This window comes from Somniosus microcephalus, chromosome 18 (assembly GCF_052327205.1).
Source record: "Somniosus microcephalus isolate GS21.2 chromosome 18, FLI_Smic_1.0, whole genome shotgun sequence".
Taxonomy (NCBI): domain Eukaryota; kingdom Metazoa; phylum Chordata; class Chondrichthyes; order Squaliformes; family Somniosidae; genus Somniosus; species Somniosus microcephalus.
Genome location: NC_141004.1, coordinates 1,286,524 through 1,302,263, shown reverse-complemented (window position 1 = coordinate 1,302,263; position 15,740 = coordinate 1,286,524). Strand labels below are relative to the sequence as shown.

Here is a 15,740-nt window from a genome sequence, read left to right as displayed (position 1 = left end):
GGCGCCTGTAGGTCTCGTGCTTTCCTGTAATTGAGTTCACCTGCGCTGCGCCCGTCCGCGTTGATATTGAGTAGCGCCTGACCTTTTGCGCCTTAAGAGCACCGTGCAACGGCTGATTTAGCGCCTCAATCCCCTTTGGGGGTGATGCAACCCAATATCGTGCCAGGCGGCGATAAGTTTCGTCTGGCTATAAACTTTGCGCATCACCAGTTCTAACGCCTCAAGCGGGGCTATACCCAATTTCTAGGCCATGACCACACCTGGAGTATTGGGTACAGTTTTGGTCTCCTTACTTAAGGAAGGATATACTTGCCATAGAGGGAGTGTAATAAAGGTTCACCAGACTGATTCCTGGGATGGGGGTTTATCCTTTGAGGAGAGATTGAGTAGACTAGGCCTATATCTTCTAGAGTCTAGAAGAATGACTATCAAGACTTCCTTACTCTTATACTCCAACCCCCTTGCAATAAAGGCCAATATGCCATTTGCCTTCCTTATTGCTTGCTGTACCTGCATGCTAACTTTCCGTTTCTTGCACGAGGACACCCAAATCTCTCTGAACACCAGCATATGAAAGTTTCTCATCATTTAAAAAATATACTGTTTTTCTATTCTTCCTACAACAGTGAATAACCTCACATTTCCCTATATTATGCTCCATCTGCCACCTTACTGCCCACTCACTCAGTCTGTCTATATCCCTTTGCAGACTCTGTGTTCTTCTCACAGCTTACTGTCCCACCTAGCTTTGTATCATCAGCAAACTTGGATACATTACACTCGGTCCCTTCATCTAGGTAATTAATATAGATTGTAAATAGCTGAGGCCCCAACACTGATCCTTGTGGCACCCCACTAGTTACAGCCTGCCAACCTGAAAAAGATCCGTTTATCCCTGCTCTCTGTTTTCAGTCATTAACCAATCCTCCACCCATGCTACTATATTACCCCCAACCCCATTTTCTAATGTAGGCAACTGCAGCAGACAATTTGTACCTAGCAAGATCCCAGAAAATAGCAATGAGATAAATGGCAAACTAAACTGCTTTGGTGATGATGGTTGCAGTGCTCCTTCAGTACTCACTCTCCGACAGTGCAGCGCTCCCTCAGTACTCACCCACCGATAGTGCAGCACTCCCTCAGTACTGCCCCCCTGACAGTGCAGCATTCCCACAGTACTGACCCTCCGACAGTGCAGCACTCCCTCAGCACTGCCCCTCTGACAGTGCAGCACTCCCTCAGTACTGACCCTCTGACAGTGCAGCACTCCCTCAGTAGTGCCCCTCCGACAGTGCAGTGCTCCCTCAGTACTGCTCCTCCGACAGTGCAGCACTCCCTCAGTACTGCCCCTCTGACAGTGCAGCACTCCCTCAGTACTGCCCCTCTGACAGTGCAGCACTCCCTCAGTACTGACCCTCTGACAGTGCAGCGTTCCCTACCTCAGTACTGCCCCTCCGACAGTGCAGCACTCCCTCAGTACTGCCCCTCCAACAGTGCAGCACTCCCTCAGTACTGCCCCTCTGACACTGCAGCGCTCCCTCAGTACTGCCCCTTCAACAGTGCAGCATTCCCTCAGTACTGCCCCTCTGCAGTGCAGCACTCCCTCAGTACTGCCCCTCTGACAGTGCAGCACTCCCTCAGTACTGACCCTCCGACAGTGCAGTGCTCCCTCAGCACTGCCCCTCCGACAGTGCAGCGCTCCCTCAGTACTGCCCCTCCAACAGTGCAGCATTCCCACAGTACTGACCCTCTGACAGTGCAGCACTCCCTCAGTAGTGCCCCTCCGACAGTGCAGTGCTCCCTCAGTACTGCCCCTCCGACAGTGCAGCACTCCCTCAGTACTGCCCCTCCGACAGTGCAGCGCTTCCTCAGCACTGCCGCTCTGACAGTGCAGCACTCCCTCAGTACTGACCCTCTGACAGTGCAGCACTCCCTCAGTAGTGCCCCTCCGACAGTGCAGTGCTCCCTCAGTACTGCCCCTCCGACAGTGCAGCACTCCCTCAGTACTGCCCCTCCGACAGTGCAGCACTCCCTCAGTACTGCCCCTCTGACAGTGCAGCACTCCCTCAGTACTGACCCTCTGACAGTGCAGTGTTCCCTCCCTCAGTACTGCCCCTCCGACAGTGCAGCGCTCCCTCAGTACTGCCCCTCCAACAGTGCAGCACTCCCTCAGTACTGCCCCTCTGACACTGCAGCGCTCCCTCAGTACTGCCCCTCCGACAGTGCAGCATTCCCTCAGTACTGCCCCTCTGACAGTGCAGCATTCCCTCAGTACTGCCTCTCCAACAGTGCAGCACTCCCTCAGTACTGCCCCTCTGACAGTGCAGCGCTCCCTCAGTACTGCCCCTCTGACAGTGCAGCATTCCCTCAGTACTGCCTCTCCAACAGTGCAGCACTCCCTTAGTACTGCCCCTCTGACAATGCAGCACTCCCTCAGTACTGCCCCTCTGACAGTGCAGCACTCCCTCAGTACTGCCCCTTTGACCATGCAGCACTCCCTCAGTACTGCCCCTCTGACAGTGCAGCACTCCCTCAGTACTGCCCCTCTGACAGTGCAGCACTCCCTCAGTACTGCCCCTCCGACAGTGCAGCGCTCCCTCAGTACTGCCCCTCTGACAGTGCAGCGCTCCCTCAGTACTGCCCCTCTGACAGTGCAGCACTCCCTCAGTACTGCCCCTCTGACAGTGCAGCACTCCCTCAGTACTGCCCCTCTGACAGTGCAGCACTCCCTCAGTACTGCCCCTCTGACAGTGCAGCACTCCCTCAGTACTGCCCCTCTGACAGTGCAGCATTCCCTCAGTACTGCCCCTCCGACAGTGCAGCGCTCCCTCAGTACTGCCCCTCCAACAGTGCAGCACTCCCTCAGTACTGCCCCTCTGACACTGCAGCGCTCCCTCGTACTGCCCCTCTGACAGTGCAGCATTCCCTCAGTACTGCCCCTCTGACAGTGCAGCATTCCCTCAGTACTGCCTCTCCAACAGTGCAGCACTCCCTCAGTACTGCCCCTCTGACAGTGCAGCGCTCCCTCAGTACTGCCCCTCTGACAGTGCAGCACTTCCTCAGTACTGCCCCTCTGACAGTGCAGCACTCCCTCAGTACTGCCCCTCTGACAGTGCAGCACTCCCTCAGTACTGCCCCTCTGACAGTGCAGCACTCCCTCAGTACTGCCCCTCTGACAGTGCAGCACTCCCTCAGTACTGCCCCTCTGACAGTGCAGCACTCCCTCAGTACTGCCCCTCTGACAGTGCAGCACTCCCTCAGTACTGCCCCTCTGACAGTGCAGCATTCCCTCAGTACTGCCCCTCCGACAGTGCAGCGCTCGCTCAGTACTGCCCCTCCAACAGTGCAGCACTCCCTCAGTACTGCCCCTCTGACACTGCAGCGCTCCCTCAGTACTGCCCCTCTGACAGTGCAGCATTCCCTCAGTACTGCCCCTCTGACAGTGCAGCATTCCCTCAGTACTGCCTCTCCAACAGTGCAGCACTCCCTCAGTACTGCCCCTCTGACAGTGCAGCATTCCCTCAGTACTGCCCCTCTGACAGTGCAGCATTCCCTCAGTACTGCCTCTCCAACAGTGCAGCACTCCCTCAGTACTGCCCCCCTGACAGTGCAGTGCTCCCTCAGTACTGCCCCTCTGATAGTGCAGCACTTCCTCAGTACTGCCCCTCTGACAGTGCAGCACTCCCTCAGTACTGCCCCTCTGACAGTGCAGCACTCCCTCAGCCTCCCTTCATAAATGTCAGCCTTGATTATGTGCTTCAATTTCCAGAGTGTGGCTTGAACCCATGTCCTACAGCCTCAGGTGACAGCACTACCCTGCCGAGCTCACGGATGTGAAGCTAACACTAGGAACAGATTAATTTACCACAGCTCAATGTTTAAAGGGCCATAATAACAACAGAAAACGCTGGAAAAACTCAACAGGCCAGGCAACATCTGTGGAGAGAGAAACAGAGTTAACGTTTCAGGTCGAAACCCTTCTTCAGAACTGAGAAAAAAGCAGGAAATGAAACAGATTAAAAGGCCAGTTTGGGGGCTGGGAAACGGGGGAGGGGATGAAAGAACAAAAGGGAAGGTCAGCGAGAGGTGAAGAGACATTAAGAGATATTCAAGACGAGACGAGATGGTAATAGGACAGGTAAAGAGACAAAGGATGGCTCTAGTTGAAGTGTGAAATGCGCTGGCAGAGTGAGAGACAGCTGCCGTGTGGGAGAGAGAGAAAGGGAAAAGCACAAACCAAAGGTGTGGATAAAAAATACATAAAAATATAATAGGGGCCGAGGTTATGATCTGAAATTGTTGAACTGGATATTGAGTCCGGAAGGCTGTAAAGTGCCTAATCGGAAGATGAGGTGCTGTTCCTCGAGCTTAGGCTGAGCTTCCATGGAAAAATGCAAGAGGCCACGGACAGTGAGGTCTGAGTGGGAATGGAGCGGTGAATTGAAATGACAGGCGACCGGAAGCTCGGGGTTCCGCAAAGCGGTCACTCAATCTGCGTTTCGTCTCCCCAATGTAGAGAAGACCACATCGTGAGCAGCGAATACAGTTTTGTTGTGTCTCAAGGGGTTTTATACCCTTACCTATATAACAATTAAGAAGGACTCCGGGGTGGAGAGTTTAGTTAACGGCCATTTTATTTACAATGTGCTTCTTCACTCAATGCACTACATTTCCCATAGTGCATTGCAAGTGGCAAGTAACATTCGCACCACACAAGTGCCAGGCAATGACCATCTCCAACAAGCGAGACTCTAACCATTTCCCCTTGACATTCAATGGCATTACCATCACTGAATCCCCCACTATCAACATCCTGGGGGTTACCATTGATCAGAAACTGAACAGGACCAGCCATATAAATACTGTGGCTACAAGAGCAGGCCAGAGGCTGGGAATTCTGCAGTGAGTGCCTCACCTCCTGACTCCCCCAAACCTTTCCACCATCTACAAGGCACAAGTCAGGAGTGTGATGGAATACTGTCCGCTTGCCTGCATGAGTGCAGCTCCAACAACACTCAAGAAGCTCGACACCATTCAGGATAAAGCAGCCCGCTTGATTGGCACTCCATCCACAACCTTCAACATTCACTCCCTCCACCACCGGCGCACTGTGGCTGCAGTGTGTACCATCTACAAGATGCACTGCAGCAACTCGCCAAAGCTCCTTCAACAGCACCTTCCAAACCCGCGACCTCTACCACTTAGAAGGACAAGGGCAGCAGACGCATGGGAACATCACCACCTACAAGTTCCCCTCCAAGCCACACACCATCCTAACTTGGACCTGTATCGCCGTTCCTTCACTGTCGCTGGGCCAAAATCCTGGAACTCCCTTCCTAACAGCATTGTGGGTGTACCTACACCATATGGACTGCAGCGGTTCAAGAAGGCGGCTCACCACCATCTTCTCAAGGGCAATTAGGGATGGGCACTAAATGCAGGCTTAGCCAGCAACGCCCACATCCCATCAATGAATAAATTTTTTTTTTAATCACCACTACGGTATCCCATGTGGGACAATTCTAATACACATTCAAAATACACAACAGTATAGTAGATTGCAAGAAGTACAAGTAAATCGCTGCTTCACCTGGAAGGGGTATTTGGGGCCCTGGACAGTGGGAAGGGGGGAGGTATAAGGGCAGGTGTTACATCTCCTGCGCTTGCACGAAAAGGTGCCGGGCGAAGGGGAAGGGGTGCTGGGGGTGATAGAGGAGTGGACTAGGATGTCTCGGAGGGAGCGGTCACTACAGAATGCTGAAAGGGGAGGGGAGGGGAAGATGTGTTTAGTGGTGGGATCACGTTGGAGGTGGCGGAAATGTTGGAGGATGATCCGTTGAATGTGGAGGCTGGTGGGGTGAAAGGTGAGGACAAGGGGAACCCTATCGTGGTTCTGGGAGGGAGGGGCAGGGGTGAGGGCAGAAGTGCGGGAGATAGAACGGACACAGTCGAGGGCCATGTCAGCCACGGTAGAGGGGAATCCTCGGTTGAGGAAAAAGGAAGACATGTCGGAAGCACTGGTGTGGAAGGTGGCATCGTCGGAGCAGATGCGGCGGAGACAGAGAAACTGGGAGAATGGAATAGAGTCCTTACAGGAGGCGGGGTGGGAGGAAGTGTAGTCCAGGTAGCTGTGGGAGTCAGTGGGCTTGTAGTGGATGTTGGTCAATAACCTATCCCCAGAGATGGAGATGGAGAAGTCGAGGAAGGGAAGGGAAGAGTGGAGATGGACCATGTGAAGGTGAGGGAAGGGTGGAAATTGGAGGCAAAGTGAATGAAATTGTCTAGTTCAGGGCGAGAGCAGGAAACGGCACAGATACAGTTATCAACGTACCGGAAAAAGAGGTGAGGGAGGGGACCCGAGTAGGACTGGAACAAAGAGTGTTCCACATAGCCCACGAAAAGGCAGGCATAGCTAGGACTCATGCGGCTACCCATAGCAACACCTTTGATTTGGAGGAAATGAGTGGAGTCAAAGGAGAAGTTGTTCAATGTGAGAACAAGTTCAGCCAGGCGGAGGAGGGTGGTGGTGGATGGGGACTGGTTGGGCCTCTGTTCAAGGAAGAAGCGGAGCGTCCTCAGGGCATCCTGGTGGGGGATGGAGGTGCAGAGGGATTGTATGTCCATGGTGAAAAGGAGACGGTTGGGGCCAGGAAACTGGAAACTGTTAAAGTGGCGGAGGGCGTCCGAAGAGTCACAGATGTAGGCAGGAAGAGACTGGACAAGGGGAGAAAAGATGGAGTCGAGATCGGAAGAGATAAGTTCTGTGGGGCAAGAACAGGCTGAAACGATTGGTCTACCACGGTAGTCCTGCTTGTGGATCTTGGGAAGGAGGTAGAAGCGGGCTGTGCGGGGTTGGGGAACTATGAGGTTGGTGGCTGTGGGGGGACGATCTCCCGAGGAGATGAGGTCAGTGACAGTATTGGAAACGGTGGTTTGATGTTCGGTAGTGGGGTCATGGTCCAGGTGGAGGTAGAAGGAGGTGTCGGAGAGTTGGTGTTCAGCTTCCGCTAGGTAGAGGTCGGTTCACCAAACAACAACAGCACCACCCTTGTCAGCAGGTTTAATGACAATGTCGGGGTTGGATCTGAGAGAATGGAGTGCTGCAAGTTCAGAGGGAGGTAGGTTGGAGTGAGTGAGGGGAGCAGAGAAATGGAGATGGCCGATGCCACGGTGGCAGTTAGCAATGGAAAGATCTAGAGAGGGTAAGAGGCCAGAGGGAGGGGTCCAGGTTACAAACGGCCATTATAGCCAAAGGGCACAGGACACTTTCATCTCATCAGTCTGAGCTGGATCTGGTGGCAGGGGAGGGAGGCCAGTCTATTAAACTTTGTGCTCTCCAGGTCCTTGTCACTAATCTCTTTATCCTATGTTGTGCTTTGCTCACTAGGTTTGGTTTCAAAACAGAAGAGCCAAATGGAGGAAGCGGGAGCGATATGGAAAATTTCACGAAGTCAGAAACCACTTTGCTGCAACTTATGACATCTCGATCTTTCCCAGGCCAGAAAGTTACCGACAGGTAGAGAGTCTGACATGGAGAATTGCATTTCTATTGCAGAGAGCTCCAGTAAATCTTTTTTTAAATTTGTTTATGGGATGTGGGCATCGCTGGCAAGGCCAGCATTTATTGCCCATCCCTAATTGCTGTTGAGAAGGTGGTGGTGAGCCACCTTCTTGAACCGCTGCAGTCCGTGTGGTGAAGGTACTCCCACGGTGCTGTTAGGTAGGGAGTTCCAGGGTTAGGGTTAGGGTTAGGGTTAACCCAGCGACGAGGAAGGATCAGTGATATATTTCTAAGTCAGGATGGTGTGTGACTTGGAGGGGAACTTGGAGGTGGTGGAGTTCCCATGCGCCTGCTGCCCTTGTCCTTCTAGGTGGAAGAGGGTTTGGGAGTTGCTGCTGAAGAAGCCTTGGCGAGTTGCTGCAGTGCATCTTGTAGTTGGTACACACTGCAGCCACGGTACACCGGTGGTGGAGGGAATGAATTTTTAAGGTGGTGGATGGGGTGCTATCAAGTGGGCTGCTTTGTCCTGGATGGCGTCGAGTGTTATTGGAGCTGCAATCATTCAGGCAAGTGGAGAGTATTCAATCACACTCCTTGCTTGTGCCTTGTAGATGGTGGAAAGGATTTGGGGAGTCAGGAGGTGAGACACTCACCGCAGAATACCTAGCCTCTGACCCTCTTGTTGCCACAGTATTTATGTGGCTGGTCCAGTTAAGTTTCTCGTCAATGGTGACCCCCAGCATGTTGATGGTGGGGGATTCGGTGATGGTAATAACGTTGAATGTCATCGGGAGGTGATTAGACTCTCGCTTGTTGAAGATAGTCGTTACCTGGTGCGAATGTTACCTGCCACTTATCAGCCAGGTCTTGTTACATGCGGGCATGGACTGCTTCATTATCTGAGGAGTTGTGAATGGTACTGAACACTGTGCAGTCATCAGCGAACATCCCCATTTCTGACCTTATGTTGGAGGGAAGAACTTTGATGAAGCAGCTGAAGATGGTTGGGCCTAGGACACTGCCCTGAGGAACTCCTGCAGCGATGTCCTGGGGCTGTGATGATTGACCTTCAACCACCACAACCATCATCCTTTGTTCTATGTATGACTCCAGCCAGTGGAGCTCTTTCCCCCTGATTCCCATTGACTTCAGTTTTACGAGGGCTCCTTGATGCCACGCTCAGTCAAATGCTGCCTTGATGTCAAGGGCAGTCATTCTCACTTCACCTCTGGAATTCAGCTCCTTTGTCCATGTTTGGACCAAGGCTGTAATGCGGTCAGGAGCAGAGTGGTCTTGGCGGAACCCAAATTGGGCATCAAGTGAGCAGGTTATTGGTGAGTAAGTGACGCTTGATAGCTCTTTGGATGACACCTTCCATCACTTTGCTGATGATTGAGAGTAGACTGATGGGGCGGTAATTGGCCGGGTTGGATTTGTCCTGCTTTTTGTGGCCAGGACATACCTGGGCAATTTTCCACATTGTCGGATAGATGCCAATGCTGTAGCTGTACTGGAACAGCTTGGCTAGAGGCGTGGCTAGTTCTGGAGCACAAGCCTTCAGCACGATAGGCGGGATGTTATCAGGGCTCATAGCCTTTGCTTTATCCAGTGCGCTCAGCCGTTTCTTGATATCACGTGGAGTGAATCGAATTGGCTGAAGACTGGCTTCTGTGATGGTGGGGACCTCAGGAGTAGGCCGATATGGATCATCCACTCGGTACTTCTGGCTGAAGATGGTTGCAAACGCTTCAGCCTTGTCTTTTGCGCTCACGTGCTGGGCTCCACCATCATTGAGGATGGGGATATTCATGGAGCCTCCTCCTCCCGTTAGTTATTTAATGGTCCACCACCATTCATGACTGGATGTGGCAGGACTGCAGAGCTTTGATCTGATCTGTTCATTGTGGGATCGCTTAGCTCTGTCCATAGCATGCTGCTTCCGCTTTTTAGCATGCATGTCGTCCTGTGTTGCAGCTTCCCCAGGCTGGCACCTCATTTTTAGGTATGCCTGGTGCTGCTCCTGGCATGCTCTTCTACACTCCTTATTGAACCAGAGTTGGTCCCCTGGTCCTGCTCCTATCTTCTATGTTTCTATTAAAGGGATCGAGGGATATGGGGAGAAAGCAGGGACAGGGTACTGAATTTGTATGATCAGCCATGATCTCATTAAATGGCGGAACAGGCTCGAGGGGCCGAATGGCCTACTCCTGGTCCTATGTTTCTATGTTGATGGCAATGGTAATGGTAGAGTGAGGGATATGACGGGCTACAGATTGTGGTGGAATACAATTCTGCTGCTGCTGATGGCCCACAGCGCCTCATGGATGCCCAGTTTTGAGCTGCTAGATTTGTTCTGAATCTGTCCCATTTGGTGGTAGCACCATACAACACGATGGAGGGTGTCCCCAGTGTGAAGACGGGACTTCGTCGCCATGATGGTTTTGTGGTGGTCACTGCTATCAATACTCTCATGGACAGATGCATCTGCGACAGGTAGATTGGTGAGGATGAGGTCGAGTAGGTTTTTCCCCTTGTGTTGGTTCTCTCACCACCTGTCGCAGGCCCAGACTGGCAGTTATGTCCTTCAGGACTTGGCAAGCAGTGGTGCTGCCGAGCCACTCTTGGTGATGAACATTGAAGTCCCTCACCCAGAGTCCATTCTGTGCCCTTGCTACTCTCGGTGCTTCTTCCAAGTGGTGTTCAACATGGAGGAGTACTGATTCATCAGCTGAGGGAGGGCAGTAGGTGGTAATCAGCAGGAGGTTTCCTTGCCCATGCTTGACCTGAAGCCATGAGACTTCATGGGATTCGGAATTAATGTTGCGGACTCCCAGGGCCACTCCTTCCCGACTGTACCTCCACCCCTGGTAGGTATGTCCTGCCCCACTGAGGATGGTGATGGAGGAGTTTGGGACTTTGGCTGAAAGGTATGATTCTGTGAGCATGATTATGTCAGGTTGTTGCTTGACTAGTCTGGGACAGCTCTCCTAATTTTGGCACAAGTCCCCCGATGTTGGTGAGGAGGACTTTGCATGGTTGACTGGGCTGGGTGTGCCGTTGCCATGTCTGTAGCCAGTGCCAGGTGGACCATCTGGTTTCATTTTTTTATTGTGTTTCGTAGCAGTTTGTTAAGAGTTAAGAGTCAACCATATTGCTGTGGGTCTGGAGTCACATATAGGCCAGACCAGGTAAGGACAGCAGATTTCCTTCCCCAAAGTGAACCAGATGGGTTTTTATGACAATCCGGTACTTTCATGGTCACCATTACTGATACTAGCAATTATTCCAGATTTATTTAATTAACTGAATTTAAATTCCCCAGCTGCTGTGGTGGGATTTGAACTCACATCTCATGGATCATTAGTCCAGGCCTACTGGATTATTAGCCCAGTGACATTACCACTACGCTACCACCCCCTGGTCGCTCAGTGCCATTATACTCTGAACAGTCTATCCATGAGCATACTGTCAAACCCTCTGCCTCCAACAGTACAAGATTCAAAATACTCATTACGTAATTTAAATTCTTAGCAGTTCAGATAGTCAGTTTAAATATTTGTTTTATTATTTGTAGTATTTTACATCCCTCAAGGTTCAGAGCGCATTTCATTAATAACCTGATTTCAAATTCACATAATATCTCCTGTTTTCTCCTTCCCACTTGTGTGGGTGCTGTGTCATTCCCTGTGGGTGAACCCAGCCAACCACCCTCACCTGAACCCAGGTAACAGCCCTCACCTGAATCCAGGTAACAGCCCTCACCTGAACCCAGGTAACAATCCTCACCTGAATCCAGGTAACAGTCCTCACCTGAACTCAGGTAACAGCACTCACCTGAACTCAGGTAACAGCCCTCACCTGAACCCAGGTAACAGCACTCACCTGAACTCAGGTAACAGCCCTCACCTGAACTCAGGTAACAGCCCTCACCTGAACCCAGGTAACAGCCCTCACCTGAACCCGGGTAACAGCCCTCACCTGAACCCAGGTAACAGTCCTCACCTGAATCCAGGTAACAGCCCTCACCTGAACCCAGGTAACAATCCTCACCTGAATCCAGGTAACAGTCCTCACCTGAACTCAGGTAACAGCACTCACCTGAACTCAGGTAACAGCCCTCACCTGAACCCAGGTAACAACCGTATCCAAACCCTAATAATAGGCCTCAACAGAATCTTGAACAACAGCCACCTGCTGATTTCCCAATATCAGCTATGAGCTAGCGTCCAAGACACCTGACAGCAATGAAATGAATAAAGTTATGGCTGACTTGTTAGTGGATTCATTTCTGAGTGATTCCTTTCATTCCTGTTTCCCCTATGAGAGGTTTTAATGAAGTAAGTAAGGAGAAACTGTTTCCAGTGGCAGGAGGGTCGGTAACCAGAAGACACAGATTGAAGGTAATTGGCAAAAGAACAATGGGGGAGATGAGGAGAACTTGTTTACACTGTGAGTTGTTGTGATCTGGAATGCGCTGCCTGAAAGGATGGTGGAAGCAGATAGTAACTTTCAAAAGGGAATTGGATAAATACTTGAAATGGTGACATTTGCAGGGCTCTGGGAAAAGAGCAGGGAGTGGGACTAATGGGAGAGCTCTTTCAAAGAGCCGGCACAGGCACGATGGGCCGAATGGCCTCCTTCTGTGCTGTATGATTCTATGATTCTGAAACTAGCACTAATTTATAATTTCTTCCTCTACATGTTTATAGAATAATTGAATCTTACAGCATAGAATGAGGCCATTCAGCCCATCGCGCCTGTGCTGGCTCTTTGAAAGAGCTGTCCAATTTAGTCCCACACCCCAGCTTTTTCCCCATAACCCTGGAAATAATTCCTCTTCAAGTGCATGTCCAATTGCCTTTTGAAGGTTGCTACAGAATCTGATTCCACCACCCTTTCAGGTCGTGCGTTACAAATCTTAACGACCCTCTGTGTGAAAAAAATCTAATTTCCCCTCTGGTTCTTTTGCCAATTATTTTAAATCTATGACCTCTGGTTACCGACCCATTTGCCAGAGGAAACAGTTGCTCCCTACTTGCTCTATCAAAACCCCTCTTAATTTTGAATATCTCCATTAAATCTCCCCTTAACCATCTCTGCTCTAAGGAGAACAATCTCAGCTTCTCCAAACTTTCCACATAACTGAAGTCCCTCAACCTTGGTATCATCCTGGTAAACCTCCTCTTCACCCTCTCCAAGGCCTTGACATCCTTCCTAAAGTGTGGTGCCCAGAATTGGACACAATGCTCCAGCTTCTTAACTGCCTTATCAACTTTGTTAAGATGAATTGGCGTAAAATTTCTGCGGGGTTCCTCCATCTCCTGCCATAACTTCAGCAGAAGATCAGTACAGACCTCGGAGGCACAGCCTAACCGCTGGGTTCTGCCGATCCCGCGTCACCAGCAAAAAAATGTATGCTGCGTGTTCGGTACGACTGATCAATTCGGACCATCACATCACACGGGCAGGATTCCTGAGATTTGAGTGTGAGTGTTCGCAATGTATCAGAATGCTAGATCTAGGTGCTTGGTTCTGATTATATCGCCTTTCCCAGGACCAATACCTTGTCCATTCCAGTCTCGATCTATTCCCAAAGAGACTTTTAATTTCCAGACTAAAATCCTCAAATTCTCCACATTCACACAATTCACAAACCGTTATTCACGCACATTGTTTTCTATGAAAATCTTACCTATATTGTGACGATTTCAAATATTGAGGGGTTTTTTTAAGCTTGGCTGAGGTATATCATGACTGACTTCATAGCTCTGATTAATGTTCCACACGGTGACAGTACTGCACTGAAGTGTCAGCCTAGATTATGTGCTCTAATCCTGGGACAGAACAGTAATCCACAACCTCTGACTCAGGAGAGAATGCTTGACCTATTTTATAGTTTAGAACAACATTATATTTACAATGTTCTTTGGTTCTGAAAGTTGTCTGTATGCCACTAAAGATGTATGTCTTCTTTCAGATACACAATAATCTCTGGACCAGCAATGCAACCAACACTTCTGCCGTCACCTCTTCCATTTTGCCCCATGAATCTATGTCGTCTTCCTGCATGACGCCTTATTCACATTCCCATGGGAACGTAAGTGGGTTCATGGGGATCTCCGGCTCTCCCACTCACCACAATGGCATCAAGAGTCTGTACTCCCTTCATGGATTCCCCGGTTCACGCACCAGCCACGCCTTTGAAGTCCCACAGTCTGACGACAAAACTCCCAGCCTTGTTCCTCTGCGAGTGAAGCCAGAAGAGCCACCAGCTCTCCTCTCGTGGGTCAGGTGACTGAATGGCGAGAGATGGGGCTCTATTAACTAAAGTTCTGTTTTCACTGAAGGATTGCCTGAGTTACCGACTGTAGATTAACGTTATCTACATTGAAAGTGATCGGGAATCCAAATGCAACGTCAGTTTCGTACGGGACTAAGGAATGGATCAGAAGGATGTCATTCTTCCTCTTCAATACCAAGATTCTCTGCAGTGCTACAACCTGTAGTCCAACCCATTGAAACAGCCACAGATTGCAAATTCTATCGTCAAGAACAGTTCCCAGAACACATCAGCATGGACTCAGTTTATGCTTTTTATTGAGCCTTGGACTAAGAACAGAGAATTAAATATAATTTAAAGAGCTTTATGTCACAAATAAGTCAAATTTGTTAAACTTTATTAATTAGCTGATATTGATCTGGCCCTGGTCCAACACAAGATTGCCATTTTAGAATCAGGATTCAAAGCAATCTCCCATTACACACTAGCGTAACCTATAGATAAATATACTTTTTTAAATCATGTAAAATACTGAGTAATAACTCCCTAGACGACCTAGTGGGAAAATGCATTGCCCGGGGTGGTACTGAAACACACAGACAAAAGGTCCCATGTCTGATCCTTCATGTCTGTTGAGTTAGCTAATCTCAAGCAGGATAGGTGGTGAGTTACTGTAACTGGGCTAGAAAGGGGTAACAGATCCGATAGGGTTCCAGCTCCTGTTCACTATCCATGACTTCTGCTGGAATGTGCGTCTGCGGACAGGATCAAGCTAAGCTGTGACAAAACTGTTGAAATGTACACTCAATTGATCTGTACTGGCTCTTTTCTAGAGCAATCCCACTGGCATGCTATATAACCGTAGACCTCCAGAAGTCAAATAGACATCAGCTCTTACTGTCTAGGCTCAAACAGTGCAAGGTCACTTGGGCAAGGTACTGGGGAGAGTCTGACAGCGAAGGAATCATATCAGAGCCTCCAGGAGAGAAAGGGCTCGATGGGGAGACTTCAGCAACTCCATGAGGATGAAAAAGGGGAGAAGTTGCCAAAAAAATTCTACAATGTTATTGCCAGATATCCAGACTCCAACTAGACAATCTGTCGTTTTCATTGACCTGACAGGAACCAGCCTCAGTAACATCATTTTTCTAAATTGCGTGAATTACTGTAGATTGGATCATGCGCAATGTGTAAACACTACAATGATTGCATTGGATACAAAAGCATTTATTTTTGTTCTTGGAATGAGAGCAACACTGGCGAGATGGTACTTATTACCCATCCCTAGTTGCCCTGGTGGCATTAAGAGTGAACCACATAGTGCAGGACAGGAGTCACATGGAGCCCAGCCTGGGTCAGGGTGGCAGGTTCCCTTCCCTGAAGGACCTTATGAATTAGTTGGGTTTTTAAAATTTAACTTCTCATGGTTTATTTTTTCTGGTGCCAGCCCACAAATTACAGATTTAATAAATTCATTTTCACAACTTCTCATGCTGGGATTTGACTCATCAAACTCTCGCGTTGTTAGTCGAGTATCATAGTCCCCCTTCATGACATAGCTCTGAATTTTCCTCCTTTGCCTTAAAATCTCCAGGAGCGATTGCACTGGATATCCTGGCCAAATGGATATCCTGGCCACAGTGGATCTCCTGGCCACAGTGGATCTCCTGGCCACCGTTGATCGCCTAGCCACCGCGTATCTCCTGGACACAGTGGATCTCCTGGCCACCGTGGATCTCCTGGGCACAGTGGATCTCCTGGCCACAGTGGATCTCCTGGCCACAGTGGATCTCCTGGCCGCCATGGATCTCCTGGGCACAGTGGATCTCCTGGCCACAGTAGGTCTCTTGGCTGCAATGGATCTCCTGGCCACAGTGGATCTCCTGGCCACCGTGGATCTCCTGGCTGCAGTGGATATCCTGGACATGCTGGATCTGTAATGGAAAACATTCTCTAATG

General features: G+C 50.1%; 1 protein-coding gene across 1 annotated transcript in view; it reads left to right on the top strand.

Moving 5' to 3' along the window:
* Positions 1-15,519, top strand: part of alx3 (ALX homeobox 3) — a 69,619-nt gene extending 54,100 nt beyond the window's left edge. Inside the window, exons 3-4 of the mRNA XM_086010956.1 lie at positions 7,388-7,516; positions 13,479-15,519. Of these exons, the coding sequence (XP_085867082.1) occupies positions 7,388-7,516; positions 13,479-13,796 (447 nt within the window). The 3' untranslated portion in view covers positions 13,797-15,519. The remainder of the gene's footprint in view (positions 1-7,387; positions 7,517-13,478) is intronic.
* The last annotated feature ends 221 nt before the right edge of the window (positions 15,520-15,740 follow it).